Here is an 18,946-nt window from a genome sequence, read left to right as displayed (position 1 = left end):
CTCTCTAGACATGCACATATAGTGCAATATTTTATATTTGTGGGCGGGGGCGGATCTAGTATTGTAGAGTTAGGTTCATTTGAATTCATAACTTTAGTTTAAACCTAGATTTATCAGTGTAAAACTCAAGGAAATTGCAGAAAATATTGAATTATACAAAAATTAGCTAGGTACGACCCATAGTTTTTGTACGAAAATGACACGAGAAAATAACGATAATATTGCAATAATATTATTTGGGAGCAGATACATGAATTTGCTTGAGTAGTGTTGGGCACTGTTCTAAGAAACTATTTCAGCAATGTAAAATATTTTCCCATGATTAAACAAGTCTACCTCTATTTAAGAGAATACATGAATCAGCAAAAATAATACACTAACAAATCTTAAGGAATAATTAGAATAGGAATTTCTTGAAGAAAGAATTAAGGTTTTCTATATTTTGAATGGCTAGCTATTAGGGAATAATAGCTAGGGCTGCTTGTCGGGCGGAGCGGGCGGTTATTTACTCTTAACGGTTCGCCTTATCGATTATCGGTTTTTAAATGTATTAATCCGCTAGCCACCCGATAAGATATCAGGCGGGTTGGTATCAGTTTAGCTATTATCGGGCGGTTATCGAATTAGATTGTGCTTTTTTAATTAGTAAATCGTGTAATAAACCGAAGTAAAAATATAAGACACGGAAAGATAACATTTTATATCTGCACGAGTTCCGGCAGCAGCAACACATTTGAGAGCTTTCTTCAATATATGAAACTCGTTCCGGTGAACAAGCTTGTTGGGTCAAAGTTAAAAGTGTCATACATACAAGATGGGAGTAATAATTAAAAACCTGTTTGGATAACACCTCTGCCCAGATAACTAATTAACCCACTACTTAGAAGAAACAACATCCAAGAATATCAATTCATATTTATGGATAAAAATAAATCAGTACAATTCACTTTGCACTTCGTACAATTGTCCAGAGCAGTTATATGGATAAAAATAAATTATATATATATTCTTAACGGGTTAACGGATTATCCATTAAGAAAATTAAATAATATATATATATATATATATCTTAAGATGTTAACGGATTATCCGTTAAGAAAATTGAATAATCCACCCCCAAACCGATAAGCCGTTAATAGAAAATTTTCAATCTGTTCCCCGTCCGTTAAACTGTTAACCCAATACCAATAAGTTATTAAGCTTTGGTTTCGGTTCGATTTTCGGTTTCGATTTGGTTTTGAACACCCGTAATAATAGCTAGTGATTAAGGGAGATTATTAAAGCATTTAGTATGACAATTGGCTAAGTTTCCTTGAAGATATTGCCACATGGACATATGACTTCATGCAAGAAGACACATACTAGTCCAAAATATCTTTTGAAATGAATTATTTTTATCAACAACCCCCCACATCAAAAGATATTTTAGGAATGCAAAGTAGGAAAGAGTAAGACGTGCTGGATTTGCATGGTCTAAATGTAATGGGTTTGGTGTTTTCAGGGATATGAACCAAACTTAGACCAATAAAACTTAACTCACTGAATTACTGGTGAAATATAATATTTCTTTGAACCAATAATTCTTATTGTAAGTTAGAGATTTTATCAATCACATTTCAACCCTCATAATTTTGCTCTTCAATGCGATTTTGCGCCACGGGGCTATGCGCGTGCCTGGTTATTCATGAGAGCTTTAGAGACTAGGCCAAAATCTCATAGGAGCAGCCCACTCCACTCTCATATAGGTGAATTCATCAAGTGTATATTGCTTTTAAATACACCACCATAAGGACTATGAATTTCATTAAGAGTTATAACTCAGACTCTCAATTAGTAGCAGTCAAGCACTCTCTTTTAGTACTTCAGTGCCAATATCGACTTGTTATTACCCATATGAACCTACTTCATGGGATCTCTAATCACATAGGTTAGGTTACCATCTCTATTGACAACATGTCGGCCTTAACCCCATCTCTTTTGAGGTTTGAAGAATTAATTTTCTTCCCACAGGTTTAGTCAGAGGATCGACCAAATGTATTTCTGACTTCACATAGTCAATGAAAATTATTCCATCTCTCAATAGTTATTTTATGGCATCATGTCTTAGTTTCATGTGTCGACTTTTAGAATTATAAGATTTATTCTTTGCAATAGCTAGTGCCGCTTGACAATCACAGTGCATAGACACAGAAGGGAATACGTCCTTTATTAAAGGGATATTAGTTAAGAAGTTTCTTAGCCACTCAGCCTCAGACCCAGCTAACTCAGAGCTACAAACTCTGATTTCATAGTCGACCTATCTATGATCGTCTGTTCAGCTGATTTCTACGATATTGCACCACCACCAAGGGTGAATACATAACTACTAGTGGATTTTGTCTATCTGAATCAGAGAACCAATTTGCTTCACTGTACCCTTCTAAAGTAGAAGAAAATCCACTATATAGGATACCGTAATTCACGGTTCCTCGCAAATATTTCATTAGTCTAGCTAATGCAGACCAATGCTCGTTGTTGGGATTATGAGTATATCTACTCAGTCTACACACAACATATGCTATATCAGGTCTTGTAAAATTCATTAAATATATCAGACTTCCAATAATCTGAGCATATTTAGACTGAGCAACTGGGTCATCGTTATTCTTTTTCAACTGAGAGTTAGCATCAAAAGGAGTGCTCACAAGTGTGATATTAAAATATTCAAACTTCTTAAGAAGTTTCTCAACAAAATACATATAAAAATTAGCCAAACACATATAAAAATTAAAAAACCAAATAAATAAGGTTCTTTTTCCCAAAGAATCACATGCAAAAATCTCCTTTCATATTTTTAAATATGATTAGCAACATTAGATGCAAGACAGAAAGGAAATTTCATGGATGAGATAGCAAATAAGGTGATGAAATACAAAATAAAATATAATATTCCAAAAATCTAGGCAAAAAAGGAACTTTTTCAGTGGGTATAGTTGAAATTTATTGAAAACATATAGATAAGTCAATATACAAAATTTGAGCAAGATTGGAGGTGATTTGGACTGGTTTTGTATCAAAATTCGTAATTAAATCGAGTTCAAAAAAGTTTCTGCGACACATGTATCATGCATGTATCTCATATACAGGTATACATGTGATACATAATTGATACAAATATGATATATATGTGACACACAAATGATACATGTGTAGTGGATTTTGTCTATCTGAATCAGAGAACTAGTTTGCTTCACTGTACCATTCTAAAATAGAAGGAAATCCACTATATAGGATACCGTAATTCATGGTTCCTCGCAAATATTTCATTAGTCTAGCTAATACAGACCAATGCTCGTTGTTGGGATTATGAGTATATCTACTCAGTCTACACACAACATATGCTATATCAGGTCTTGTAAAATTCATTAAATACATCAGACTCCCAATAATCTAAGCATATTTAGACTGAGCAACTGGGTCATCGTTATTCTTTTTCAACTGAGAGTTAGTATCAAAAGGAGTGCTCACAAGTGTGATATTAAAATATTCAAACTTCTTAAGAAGTTTCTCAACATAATGTTCTTGTGATAGCATTATGCCATCTTCACTCCTTATAACTTTAACTCCCAATATTGTATTTACTTCACCAGATTTTTCATATCAAAATTAGCACACAAAAATAATTTAGTACTTTGCACAATATTTAAACTTGTACCAAATATAAGCATGTCATCAACATATAGACATGTTATCCCATAATCATTGTCTACCACTTTAGTATAAACACATTTATCCACCTCAACTGAAGAAAAATTGTCTTTCAGTAAGACTTGTTCAAATTTCTCATATCACTGCTTAGGAGCTTGTTTAAAATCATAAATTAATTTACAAATTTTATTTTCTTGTACAGGAATGACACAACCTTCAGGTTGAACCATATAAATCTCTTCTTCTAAATCACCATTTTAAAAAGCTATTTTGACATCCATTTGATGGATAAAAAGCTTACGGATTGAAGCTAAGGCAATTAAAACTCGAACAGAAGATATTCTAGTCACTAGTGCAAATGTATCAAAATAATCTATATTTTGCTTTTGAGAAAATTCTTTTGCTACTAACCGAGCTTTATATTTATCTAAAGATTCATCAAGATTAAATTTCTTTTTGAAAATCCATTTACAACCAATAGTTTTTGCACCAGGAGGTAAATCAGTTAAAATCCATGTATTATTTTTCATGATAAAATCAATTTTAACTTTTATTGCCTCTTTCCAATAATTAGCTTCTGAAGAAGATATAGCTTCAAAATAATTTGATGGTTCATTATCGACAAGAAAAGTTGGAAAATCATTTCCATAAGAAAAATATTTCTTCCTAGGCCTTTTGCTCCTTCTCAGTTCCTCGTTAGAGGTAGTTTTATTATCTGTTTCAACAAGTGTATGGGAAATTTTATCAGACAATGGATAAATATATTCAAAGAACTCAACATTCTTTGTCTCAATTATAGTATTGCAATCAAGGACATCACTTTTTAAAACAAGAAATCTATATGCAGCACTATGTTCAGCATATCCAATAAGCATACAGTCAACTATTTTAGAACCCATTTTTCTCTTTTTGGGTTCAGGCTACAGAACTTTAGCAGGGTACCCCCACACTTTTAGATATTCCAAGTTAGGTTTATAACTCTTCCACAATTCATACGGAGTTTTGCCAGTTCTTCTATGTGGTATTCTATTTTGTAAGTGATATGTAGATAATATAGCTTCACCCCACAAATTATCAGGAGCATTAGAACTAACTAACATATAGTTCATCATCTCTTTCAGTGTTCTATTTTTTATTTCAGCTACTCCATTTGACTCAGGGGAATAAGGTGAAGTTACTTCATGAATAATTTCATTCTTTTCACAAAAATCATTCAAAGATAAATATTCTCCTCCTCTATCAGATCTAATTCTCTTGATTTTTCTATTAAGTTGATTTTCAACCTCAGTTTTATAAGAAATAAAAGCATTAAAGGTATCATCTTTATTTCTAAGCAAATACAACTTAGTAAATCTAGAAAAATCATCAATAAAAGTCACATAATATCTTTTACCATCTCTAGTCATAGTATGCTTTAGATCGCCTAAATCAGTGTGAATCAAGGATAATAATTTAATTTCTCTATTTACAGAAAAATAAGTCTTTCTAGTACTTTTAGCTTCAACACATATTTCACACTTGTTAATATTATTTGAGTCTAAACCAGATCTTAAGCCTACTGACTGCATTTTTCTTATATATGCGACATTAACATGTCCTAGTCTAGCATGCCATAAAGAAATAGACTCAACCATATAGGCAGAAGAAAATGCATTTTCATTGCTAGTATTAGAAATATTAAGCAAAAATAAACCATGATTACAATATTTATTGCCCATAAAAAAATTATTTTTGGTCAGTACGACCTCATTATTTTCAAAAAAAAACTTCACTCTAACCTTTCCTAATAATCCCACAGAAACCAAATTAGTTTGGATATTAGATATATGTTAGAGTTTTACCAAAGGTGAGTTTGAGAAGAATTTTTCCTTTTCCAAGAAAGCGAGTTGTTCTTGAGTCACCAAGATAAATTATTTCTTCTCCTTCTTCAACTTGGATGTCAGAAAAAATTTATTTTTGTTTGCACAAATGTACCTAGTAACACCAGAATCTATCACCTAATCTCTCACATTGGCCACATTATTTCAGATGTAGTAGCAGCGGAGACAACATCAAGATTGGTAGCACCATCAAAAATTTTCGTAGTAGTATTACTTGCCATAGTTTTTTAGATTGTAGGGAAATGACACGAGAAAATTACGATAATATTGCAATAATATTATTTGTGAGCAAACACGAATTGGCTTGAGTTGTGTTGGGCACTATCCTAAGAAACTATTTCAGCAATATGAAATGTTAAAATGTTTCCCCAAGATTAAACAAGCGACCTTTCACAGGTTTGTCGGTAAAAAAAAATTAAATGGATTCAAGTAGAGTTTTCTCAAAGCCTCAATTTAAGAGGATACCTGAGTCAGCAAATATAATACACCAACAAATCTTAATGATTAATTAGAATAGGATTTTCTTAAAGAAAGAATAAAGGTTTTCTATAATTTTCAATGGCTAGCTATTAGGGAATAATAGCTAATGATTAAGGGAGATTACTAATAAAGCTTTGGTTGGAAAGCATACTAACCAAAACGTATAAGAAGGAAGAAAAGAAAGGAAAATATTTCTGATTATCTTTGGAAGTCTACTGATGAGCCTATATATAGGCTTTAAGGATGGCTAGAAATAAGACAAGTGTATTGGACACTTGTTCTCATATATGCCACTTGTTATTTAGCATGAAAATTGGCTAAGTTTCTTTGAAGATATTGACACATGGACATATGACTTCATGCAAGAAGATACATACTAGTCCAAAATATCTTTTGAAATGAATTATTTTTATCAATAGTTTTAACATATAATCATACAATGATCCCAGTACTAAGAATCGTTAAATTCGAACCCATCAAATTTAAATTATGAATTCGGCACGGCATTCAAAGCAATAGACCTAAGCAATTCGGAGGGTCACGTGAAATCTTATTGCCAATAGAGTTTTGCCCTGTTTGTTGTGTATCTCTTTCTTCATCAAGTGTGAGAGAAATTGATAGAGATATATAGATCTTGTTAGATGATGCAAAATTGTTTACAAACAATTAGCATCAAATGGTCTTTCAACTGTAGTAGTAATTATTGTGGAATACAATGATATATTTCTTTGTTTTATGACAGACATATCTCTTAACTAATGCTATCACACACACAGAGAAAAAAAAAAGAGCTTGGCCTGATTTTGAAGTTTAAAGCACCTATTAACTGATTTGGCTTGCTTGAGTTTCTCAATGGCCAATGCCATGCAAATAGACTTTCTAGGCGTATTTAATAGACTAACCAAGTTGACACCTTAAACAAAAAATAAAAACATTTGTTTTCTATGCACCAATTTGCAGACTGTAGTCTCAAACGGTAGTTAATTTTCGAAGTAGGCTTGCCAATTGCCATCCATCCTATTTAAACCAATATCTTTTAATAAGATAAAACTGTACATTGATTGATTGTGAGTTTGTACATAAGCCCCTTGACTTTTAAAACTAGACCAACATAGAAGAAGAAAAATTTAAATAATATTTAAATTTTTTGGGAGTAGTGTGTTATAATAGGACATTCCTGTTCTTAGAAGGGATCTTACCACAAATAGCTAGTCGGATTCACTGTTTATTTTTCCTAACAGGTATACATAGATTATATATTAATTATAACGAAAGGAATTTTTGAATAATTAATCGGCTGGATTCATTATTTCTTTTTTCTAGGCGGTAAACATAAATTATATTTTGATTATATATGATTTATACATATTATTTAGGGAAAATTACGCGACACATCAAACATTTACATTGTATTTATCATTCGTAGCTATACTTTCAGCAAATTTATCATTCATAGATGTATTTGAATTTTATAGTAAATTTATGAAACAAGAGATTAATTGCTTTGAACTGAAATAAGAGAGCAACAAGCTCTCGTAGCTCAATTGGTTAGAGCGCTCGCTTAGTTAGCGGTGGTTTTGAGTTCGACGACTCTCAACAAGAGCATTTTATTTTATCGTATTTATGTATTTCGCCTTAGTTATATTCGCTGCGCGAACGAATACAGTCGATTCATCGTTATTCTTTTCAAAATGTTTAGCTTTAGCCCATTATTGCAGCCACCGGCTATATCTTGATTGGGTCAATGAGCCCAATAGCCTTTCAGGCCTCAGCCAAACCCAACCCGGCCCGTTTCAAAAGCTTGCGCAAAAAGACTAGCTTTAGTACTAAAGTATACAGAAACAACAATAAGCTCGACTCTTTCATTGTGCTTCTCTTAGATCTCACATCCCAGGTATCTCTCTTTCTTTTCCTTTCGTTACCCACTTAAGTAAACTGCAACATGGTTGTTTATTTTACCGTGAATTTTATGCATTTAATCGAGAAATTACGCCATGGTTGAATTGTTTTCCCCCAAATTTCTTGGTAATTATGGTAAAGGTATGTTTTTCCTGAGTTTTTTTTACACGAAATCAATGATGGGTTTGTGTTATTAGATAAGTAAATTAGTTGAAGTTCTTGATTTATGTTTTTTACGAAGTATATGGTAGGAGGGTTTACATGGGAAAGCTTGTAGTTGATAGTAAGTTTAGTTTATTCCGAGCATTACTCTTCTTTCTCCTTTATTTTACTTTTTAGGATAAAAATATTTCAAATTAAGGTTAAATTATTTACTAATAGTGTAATAAGTACATCTTTCGAGCAGCTCTTGTTGTAAAGAGTTGATTTAATTGGAGAAAAAAGAGTCAAAATTCGTTAAGATAAACAATGGAAGCGGTTTAGCTTTTGGGAATTACTTGGTAGGGAAGTTAGGTCATAGGTGGATATTATGAAGTAGAAGACTCAAAATATGACTAGGGATGTCTAAGAAAATTCAAAGGGCTGTATTACCTGATTTAGGTATTTAAGCCATGGACTCTGGCGATTAATCTAAAAGATTAATCATGTTTAGCACCACATGTGCCGTATGAGGGCTTTGAATGGCCGAGCCAATTTAGAAAGATTTCTTCATTTGAGATGTCCATGAAGTCTGTCTTCTCTAGGATGGCTCCGAGTGTGGAGTTAGGTTATAATGTATTGAATTATGTGTACTGACCTCATTTGGAGCTTCAAGTGTTGAAAAGGAGAGAGATGTAGTTAGTTTTTGTCCACAGTGATTGTTCCCCCTAGTAGTAAACAATAGTGCCTGATCAGTTGAAGGCATGTCAAATCAAAGCTGCAAGATTGCAGCACTTTTTACTGAGTTTAAATGAGATACCCACTTGGCTTAGTTAATTCCCAATTTTCTAGTTCCTCTCGTTATCTCTTCTTTTTTGTAATGCTTTAGGTGTTGTATCCAGTAAGGGTGCTTTACTAAAGAGTCCCCTGCCTAATCATTATGGTTTTATTTATTGGAAATGATATCTAGTATATGATAAACCTTGGATAACGTTAAGCTCTTCTCTTGAAAAATTTCTGGAGTGCCCTTTACCAAGTCCGAAATGTATTTACATCCAATTAGTGGACAATTGATCAATCCTTAAAATCGTTTGGTTGCAAGAAATGAAGCAGATACTGGTGGTACTAACCTTCAGTCTGACAATTGTAGCCATCTTATTCTAGCAGGCAACTCTAACCACATCTTAACTCTGCCAATAAGACCCACGACGATGTGGTTTTTCTACTTTGCTATGGCCTACAGGCGAAGGTGCTTCCAGAGTCTACAATCTTCGTGAGTCTGCTGTCACTCGAAGTAGAGCTCTTCTCCACAAATAATTCCCAAGTTTTTCACAATTCCTCTGGAACTTCATAAGCAATAGTGCACATGCTCATTCCTTTCTCCTTTTTGGGTCTAAATGCTAAGAAGTACCATAAATTCCATAATGTCCCTAGTCCTATTGCCTTTTGGCTTTTGGCCCCGACTTAAATAGTCTCTCTCATCTACAGCTTGCATCATGAGATCGTTATCCACAAACCTCCCTAGCTAAGGATCCTCTCTCCTTTCCCATTTCCACAAATTGGACAGGATATTCAGAAGGATCCTTGCCTTTTTGGACCTCAAAGGTGTTGGACTTGATCAAGAAGATAATCCTCCTAATCATCATTGCTCAATCTGTAGCATTAGCTCTATTTGCTCCCCATTGTGTCTTTAGTTCCCATTGTCAACCAGCTTCTTTGGTTTAATAGACATTTGAGGCCTATCTATAGCAAACGATATAGATTGGCCAACCTCAAGTGTGGAGAAAATTAGAAGAAAAGAGAACTGTGCCATAACTAATAACTTTTTATACCTGTACCTCTCTTCTGGCCATCCTTGTTGCTGCTCCTTATCTAATTCAAGCTTTTCTCAGTTAAGATTTCCTCTGCCACCTTTCTGGTTATTTTCTTGGACAATTCTTTCTTGCCATCTGAATGATGAAGTCTTTCAATTTTTCCTTGATCCACCATGGTGTCTTAATAGTAAACGTTGTTTTTCCTCTCTAAATGTATGTAATCCACGTGAAACATGACATTGCTAACCTTACTTTTAGTTTGTTTCGAGATGCCCAGAGAATGGTTAACATAATGAAATATAATGGTGTAGAAATTGATTCGTTCGATAGAGGAAAGGAAAACGCTAGAACTTCTTTTTGTCTCTTCTTTTTCTAGACATAGTGTTAATAACCATGAGCTAATGGCATTCTATCCATATTCTTGATACTTTTATCGTCTCGTGTAGAATAAAGCGTCTCTGCTGTCTGAAGTTTTTCCCCCCGGATATGGTGTGTGCTGTGGAATGTCATGAGATCAGAATGGTATTCATTTTTTAGGTTTAGGAACTGATTAAGAAAGAGAATTGGTTTGCAATTACTGGCAATCTAGCATAGACTCTTGGCGCTGTTTATACTTGAGGCTTGCCTTTTGTTAATTCGTTCACCAAATTCTTCTTATGCCCTTTGTTTAATTTTTACTGAGGTTCCCCCAGACAAGTAGAGTGGATAATACATTCCATAGATTGAGATGGCTTGCAAAACAATGTATACTACTTAGGTGGGAGAGTGAGTAACTTGCTGGACTATGCGTAATCAGATAATATTGCTGTTTGTGCGAAAGCACAAAGGGTTATTTGCATATACCTGTTTTATCTGTTTGACAGTTATGACTTACAACAGGAAAAACTATGCCTCAATCCCAACCAACTTGGGGTCGATATGAATCCTCATTGTCTACATTGCTCCATTTAAGCCCGTCTATTTCCAATATCATAAGAAGATTAGTTTCTCTTGCACTATAAGTTCTTTTACGTTATTTACTGGCATGTAAACCTTTAATATGACCAAAAGACTCCTAGCAAACATTGGACCTAAAGTAAACGTACTAACACGACTAAACTTTATCTCAACTGATAGGTTTATAGATCTTTTTCTTTCATTGTGCTCTTTTTTTCGCTAAGTGGATTTCAAGAGATTGTTGGTCTTTCATTACAACTTCCTTCTACCCTGCCTTGATTGACCACTATCACTTGGTTAACAACTAATTGAACCTTGGCTTTCTGTGAAAATAAAAGTGCCGTAGGGAAAACATGTTCTTGTTTGCATATGATTGTATTCATTAGTGAAAATAAAAGTGGCATAGGACGTCCTCTCTAGCGAAAGACATAATTGTGGTTGCATATAGTATTATTCATTACTGAAAAGTGTTTAAGCATTAAGCTTGATCCCAAAGTTAGATCTATTACAAAAACAATTTTAAGCATCCATGATTTACGATAAATGAGGGATTCACTTGCTACATAGCTAAAAGATTTTTTCATAGGGTGATTTCTGTTTGGAACTGTCATAAGAATAGTGGAGATCAAAGGCTTGATGGATGAAGTGGAAGAGAGAGGTTTAGGTTAAAAATTAGTAGAACCTATGGTTGTTTTGGCTGCGCAGGTGCTAAAACTCTAACACTAACGTGAACAACTGTAGTGGAAGGAAAAGGAAACTGTCCAGAAATCATGTGACACAACCCTTGACTTATGGTTCATAAGCTACCAGTAGGAGGAAATGCTGAGTTTGCATTACAGCTAACTAAATCTTCCCAAAAGTACTGCAAATCTAAAATTAAATCCTTCACTTATTTAAAATTTAAAGAATATTCATGTGTCTAAGCTGCCTTCTTTCCTCTACCTTCTGGGCTCCATGAAATGATGGTTGAGAACTTTTTATTCTTCTAGTACTTATAAGACAAGTAGGACATCGAGTTAACCTCAAGAAAATTTTAAGAGTCACTGATTCTAGAACTCAAAATCTAAATTTAGCAGTACACATGCTTCAAAAGTCCAAAGTTATGCCTTACAGAAGGAAATTCCCCGAGGTTGTAGGTCATGGCAATTTTCAGCTTCAATTCATTTGCAACTTATATCGTTCTCACTCAATTTTTACATCCTTTTTTCTTCTATCTCTTGCTTGCATACTTGTTGTTTGGACTTATTCATGGTATGGGTACAATAGAATAAACGAAGTTTCTCATGCTTTGAAATTTTTATGTAACAAACTCACTGAATGATGAAAAATATTCAGGTGTACTGCAGTTGAGAAACAATGTCACGAAGGTATGACAGCCGTACAACAATCTTCTCCCCCGAAGGTCGTCTCTATCAGGTTGAGTATGCCATGGAGGCTATTGGAAACGCAGGTAGTGCTATAGGCATCTTGTCCAAGGATGGGGTGGTTCTGGTGGGTGAAAAGAAAGTAACATCTAAGCTGCTTCAGACCTCAACATCAAGTGAGAAGATGTACAAGATTGATGATCATGTGGCGTGTGCCGTAGCTGGAATTATGTCTGATGCCAACATATTGATCAACACGGCCAGGGTCCAGGCTCAGCGCTATACGTTCGCTTATCAAGAACCCATGCCAGTTGAACAACTTGTTCAGTCACTATGTGACACCAAGCAAGGTTACACACAGTTTGGTGGACTTCGCCCTTTTGGTGTTTCATTTCTCTTTGCAGGTTGGGATAAAAATTACGGCTTCCAACTCTACATGAGCGACCCAAGTGGAAATTATGGTGGTTGGAAAGCTGCAGCAATCGGAGCAAACAACCAGGCTGCTCAGTCAATACTTAAGCAGGATTGCAAGGATGATATCACAAGGGAAGAGGCCGTTCAACTCGCGCTTAAAGTGCTTAGTAAGACGATGGACAGCACTAGTCTCACTTCAGAGAAACTTGAACTTGCTGAGGTATTTCTCTCTAATGGGAAAGTCAAGTATCAAGCATGCTCACCTGAAACTCTGAATGCAATGTTGGTGCGGTCTGGACTGACCCAACCTGCCGCAGAAGAATAGTAGAAGAATGTCTTTTGGTCGGGATTTGGCATTCATGACTCTCTACACCATCCGAATATATGTTGTACTAAAATTTAAGTGATGGATTTGTTTCTTATTACGACTGCATATTTATGTTGAATTAGGGGCGTTCTATCCGTTGGTTTGGTACGGTTTTAAGTTCAGTATGGTTTGGTTTTTTATTTCCGATTTCTGTTAGTGCAGTTCGGTAATTTTGTTATTACTCTTTAAAGCTATATTCTATCCATCAAACTTGAGATCATAATAAAAGAAAAAAGCTAAATTAGAGAACAAATTAAACCAAAACGGTAATGATGTTTCGTTCTAAAACAATGTCATGAGCTGCTAATTTTAAAAGAATATGTTAGCGGCTATTCATCAAATTAAATTTAGGGTAACAAATTTCACTTATCATGTTTATTATTAAGGAATTCAAATAATAACTAAACGGTCTGGGCAAATTCTTTGATTAGGACTAAAGAACTCATAAATAGAAAAGTCTTGGGTTTAAACTTATTAGTGGCGAGAGAGAGAGAGCGTGTGTGTTACCAAAGGTGTAGCAGCCCCAAGTGGATCAACTTATTTTTTCACTTCAAAATATGTTTGAGTTATTCAAATGTGTGAAATTATTAATATTCTATTTAATAGTGAAAAATGAGTTTATTTCATAGAAAAAGCATGTACAAAGATGCTTTTACTTAAAAATGGACCTGAACTATTCAAATGTATGAATTGTTTCTGATATTATACTTAATGATAAATATCGAAGTTGCTCTCTGCTTAATCATGACAGTAAGGAATAAGAGAAAAATTGCCATATTAAATGAGAAAAATAATATGTATATGAATTAATAAACTAATAAAAATAGTAATTAATCTATTATCATAAGTTAAAACTACATTAATACGGTAAAAAACCCATATAGTTTTAGTTTGTATAACTTAAAACCTACCAAATCCCGTCGAATCAACCAAACCTTTTTTTCTTCTCCTTGTTATATAGCCTGACAAGATTTTCTATTTTCTCTTGTCAAAGAGGTTTCATGGGGACGTAATTGCAATTAAGACTCTAATTATTTTGATCACTCGATCACCTTCTTCTTTGGTTAATAATACTCTCTTCCAATATTATGACTATTTCCCCCCTCATTTTTGGATGTATTCCAAAATACGTGATATTCTTTTAACTCTTTATAATTTTCATAACTCTTAATATTATACATAATAGTAAATCTTTCTGTAATATTTATATATCAAATTAGAACAGCTTGTTGACAAATACCATTATCTAAGGTGTTAATTTCGAATGATCAATTGACTTTATCCACTATAAAACACAAGATACACAACTATTTGTTGTCATATATATGAAATTAATTGAATTTTACCTACTATAACAATAAAGTTGTTAGACCTTACCCACTATAACTGTAAGTTCATATTAAAATAATTAAACCTTACCAACCATCAGGGTGCAGTGCTTCAGCTAGTGATAACTTTGTGTTCATGTGTGGAGGATACCTAGGCAGGTAGGGTAATTCCAACTCGTATTAGAAACATGTAAAGAAAATAAAAACAACAACAACAATTATGTTTCAATCCCAAACTCAAGGGTCGAAAGTTAATGCGACGCGTACCTAGCTGAGCTCGTCCCAGTGATATAGTTGGTATTGTGATGATTATTCATAAAATTACTAATTTTTACGTTGACCGCCAACCTACCATATCCCTCCTCTTTTATTCAAGCATTAGGACCGGAAATGCGAACAAGCTAACACATGTGGGGTTAAACATATACACGAAAACTGTTGGAAAAATAAGTCTGGAAATTACACACCACAAGCACTGTAGTAATTGGGTTCGTCCACATGCAGATATCAACAAATCATTTGCAACAGCAAATAATCCAGAGAAAATTGACATCAGTTGGATCCAAGCAAAATCTAGGCAAACCTGCCTTGTGATCCACATTAATTAGGTGCAGGCGTTACAAGATAAAGTGTAACAACCCAACCGGTCGTTTTGATTTTTAGAACCCCATTCCCCTAAATAAAACTCCCTATAAATTATGACTTGCGAGGACAGTTGGTTCGGAATTTGGGAGTGTTTGGGTTGAAATAGGAACACTTGGTTCCTTAAGTTGGCCTTAGAATGCTAAGTTTAACTTCGGTCAACATTTTGAGAAAACGACCCCGGAATCGGTATTTAACGGTTCCAATAGCCCCGTACGGTGATTTTGGACTTAGGAGCATGTTCGGAATTTTATTTGGAAGTCCGTAGTTAAAATAGGCTTGAAATAGCTAAAACAGGAATTTAAGTTTGGAAGTTTGACCGGGGAATTGACTTTTTGATATCGGGGTCGGAATCCAGTTCCAAAAATTTTTATAACTCCGTTATGTCATTTATGACTTGTGTGCAAAATTTGAGGTCAATCGGACTTGATTTGTTAGGTTTCGACATCGAATGTAGAAGTTGGAAACTTTAAGTTTCATTAAGCTTGAATTTGAGCATAATTCGTGGTTTTAGCATCGTTTTATGTGATTTGAGGTTTCAAATAAGTTCGTATGATGTTTTAGGACTTGTTGGTATATTTGGTTGAGGTCCCGAGGGCCTCGGGTGAGTTTCGGATGGTTAACGGATCAAAAGTTGCACTTAAAACAGCTGCTGCAATTTTTCTCTTCTACTGGAAATTTTAGCCCAAGATCGAGGCTCAGGATCGAGACCCAAGACCGAGGCCATAATTGAGGGTCATGATCGAAGGCAGGGCTCGAGGGTCATGATCGAGAGCCATGATCGAAGACAAAGGCTCGAAGCCACAATCGAGGCCGAGGATCGAGGCCATGATCGAAGTCACGATCGAGGCCGAGGATCGAGGCTATGATCGAGGCCGAGGATCGAGGCCATGATCGGGGCCGAGGATCGAGGCCATGATCGAGTACCATGATCGAACCACGATCGAGGCCGAGGATCGAGGGCTGCCTGGGCAGATTTATAAAGGAGGGCATTCGTCCCATTCGTCATTTTTGACAAATTGGAGCTTGAGCAGAGGTGATTTTTGATAGATTTTCTAGGAAAGACATTGGATAAGTGATTCTAACTCGGATTTGGTCAATATACACGAATATGTCATTATTTTTACCATTTAATTAGTGTTTTGAGATTGAAATTTGAGAAATTTTAGAAATCTCATAGAAACGAATTTTTGAGATTTCGGTATCGATTCAGAGTCGGATTTGAGTGAAACTGGTATGGTTGGATTCGTAATTGAATAGGTCATCGGATTTCATAACTTTCGCCGCATTCCGAGACGTGGCCCCCACAGACGATTTTTTAATTACTTTCGGATTTTTATTGAAAATATAGTATTTTCTTCTGGAATTGATTCCTATATTTTTTAGTGATTGTATCGAATTATTTTGGCTAGATTCGAGCCAGACAGAGTTGAATAATCGTGGAAAAATGCCTTCTAGTGGGTTAAATTGGAGCAAATTGAGGTAAGTCTCTTGTCTAATCTTGTGAGGGGGAAATTACCCCATAGGTAATTAAAGTAATAATTGTTGCTAATTGTGGGGGGCTACGTACACACGAGGTGACGAGAGTCCGTGCGTAGCTACTATTAATGCTAAAGTCCGGGTAGTTTAGGACTCAAAGCATGAATTACTTGTGTAAATTGTATTCTTTGTTTAATTAATATTATTTGATATATATACATATATATTGTGAATTGTTAGATAAAAATATTAAAGGATGTAATTCTCATATATATATATATATATTGTGAATTGTTAGATAAAAATATTAAAGGATGGAAATCTCATATGCTTGATTTTCTGTTTAAATTAATTAATTGTTAAGAGAAATTGTTCTTCCTCTTGAATTTATCTTATAATAAATATACTCTCATTCCGGAGGTACATAAGAAAATATCCTCCTTTCTTGTGGAGCGGGCCGAACGCCTCGGCAGGATAGATGCATCTATGGATCGTGCCGCACGTCCCTCGGCAGTGTACACGACACTCTGGATCGGGCCGTACGACCTCGGCAGAAATCGTGCCTAATAATGAAAATTACACGATACTTTGCTATTTTAATTGCAACTTGTGAATTTAATTAATAGATTGAGAATTGTTACATCTGAAGGAATTTAATTGATAAATTTGAAATTATTGGAATTGAAAAAATTAATTATCTCTGATTGTTAAGGAAATTATGGTTATTCCTGTAAATGAGGCTAATTGATAAATTAAAAATTTATTGAAATTGAAGGATTTTAATTATTTCTGCTGGGTAAAGAAAATCATTGTAAATTCTATAAATCATATTGATCTAGACATTGCTATCTTTATTTCATTTATTATTATTAACTCTTAGTGAGTGTCAAAGTCGGCCATCTCGTCTCTACCTCTTCGAGATTAGGCTTGATACTTACTGGGTACACGTTGTTTCGTACTCATGCTGCACTTGCTGCACATTTTATTGTGCAGGTACATATATGTCTAGCGGCCTTGTGGGCGCAAAGGTTGGTTAATAATTGTGAGGACATAAGTGAGCTGCATTCTATATTACGATCTGCAGCCAACAGAGTATCCTTCAAAGTTATTATATTTTTCTGTCTAATTTGTATTTTGGACAGATGCTGTATTTTATTTTTAATTTTCTAGTAAATGCTTATGCACTTGTGACACCGAGTTTTGGGAATGGTTATGAATTGTTTAGAAATTTAGTTGCTAAAAATATTTATCATTTACTCTTTGAATTCTATCTTTATTATTTCATTGAAGAAATTTTGATTTCAAAATACTAAAAAAAGATTTAATTAATTATATAATGTTGGCTTGCCTGACAGCGGTGTCCGGCACCATCACGACCTTAAATAGATTTTGGGTCGTGACATAAAGGAAATATACTGTGGCACCTGATTCTAGTTCCCTTTCGACAGAAATATATAAAGAGTACTTGATCTAGTCTGTATTATGGTTATTTAAGCACAGTAGCATTCCTTTATTTGAGTTATCTTTTTGCATGTAAGGCATGCAGATTCTTTTCTTGTGCATTTGAATCATAGAAAGTTTACGCATTTTTATTGGATTCCCATTATACAGGGATGCAACATCTATTGTTGGTCTCCAAGCTATACTTGATATAGTAAGTTACGGATAACGTTTTATTTACTGTATAATTTTATCTAGAAACTATATTGGCTGTAGGAAGTCATGGATAACCTTTTAATAATTCATAATTAAAATTAATTTGAGTATTGGTATCTATAGAGAAGCTAGCCTATCTCTAAAACTTTTCTTGAGTCATGATATCTATGCTCCTTGTGAGTTTAACTTTTACACATATAATTTTTTTACACTATCAGTCAACTAAAAAATATCTACATACCACATCCTTAATAAAAAGTGAGATTTGTAATTTTGAAAGTAAAGCTAATTAAAAGAGATGTTTGTATGTTTTTGAGCTTTTTTCATTTTTAGCCCCGTCAGAAACTATTTATATTCGGTAGTCGAAAAAGTGTATAAAATTTGTATAATTTTTGTATATAACATACATAATGTATATATACACAAAATATATATTTTTTCGACTATTATTTTGAGAGCGGCTCTACAATGTCATTTTTATCGTCAGGTCCACTAATTATGTCATAGTTCAAACCTTATCTTTCACCTTTCGTTCTTCCAAGTCTTTTAAATGCACACAGGGATGTAGAAATAACATAACAGGACAGTAATAGAGATCATGTTATTGTTTTTTACAAGGTAAGTAGCTAGCCTAATTAGAGCTTGAAGACTAAGACTGGTGGAATGTGAAGCAGAATTCTCAGCTGGAGAGGAAAGTCTTCTTCGGTTAATTTCCATATTATGTTTCCAAATGCATCACAAAAGAAATAAGTATGAATTTAATCAGTAGCTAGCTAGTATGATACTCCTTCCGTCCCCATTCATGTGAATATGTTCGAATTTAGAGAAACAAATGAATCCTTATTTGACCGTGATTTTTAAT

General features: G+C 34.2%; 1 protein-coding gene across 2 annotated transcripts; it reads left to right on the top strand.

Annotated features, from left to right (window-relative positions):
* The first annotated feature begins 7,803 nt into the window (after positions 1 to 7,803).
* LOC107814160 (proteasome subunit alpha type-4) lies at positions 7,804 to 13,119 on the top strand. 2 transcript variants are annotated; one of them, XM_016639510.2, is made up of 2 exons: positions 7,804 to 7,941; positions 12,170 to 13,119. In XM_016639510.2, the coding sequence occupies exon 2, from the start codon at positions 12,191 to 12,193 to the stop codon at positions 12,935 to 12,937; it is 747 nt and encodes a 248-aa protein (XP_016494996.1). In that variant the 5' UTR covers positions 7,804 to 7,941; positions 12,170 to 12,190; the 3' UTR covers positions 12,938 to 13,119. The 2 variants fall into 2 exon arrangements, with proteins under 2 accessions (XP_016494996.1, XP_075090575.1); XM_075234474.1 differs by having other exon boundaries at positions 7,941 to 8,087.
* The last annotated feature ends 5,827 nt before the right edge of the window (positions 13,120 to 18,946 follow it).

The sequence above is a fragment of the Nicotiana tabacum genome, chromosome 17, assembly GCF_000715075.1.
Source record: "Nicotiana tabacum cultivar K326 chromosome 17, ASM71507v2, whole genome shotgun sequence".
NCBI classification, from domain to species: domain Eukaryota; kingdom Viridiplantae; phylum Streptophyta; class Magnoliopsida; order Solanales; family Solanaceae; genus Nicotiana; species Nicotiana tabacum.
This window is presented reverse-complemented; position numbering and strand designations above follow the sequence as displayed.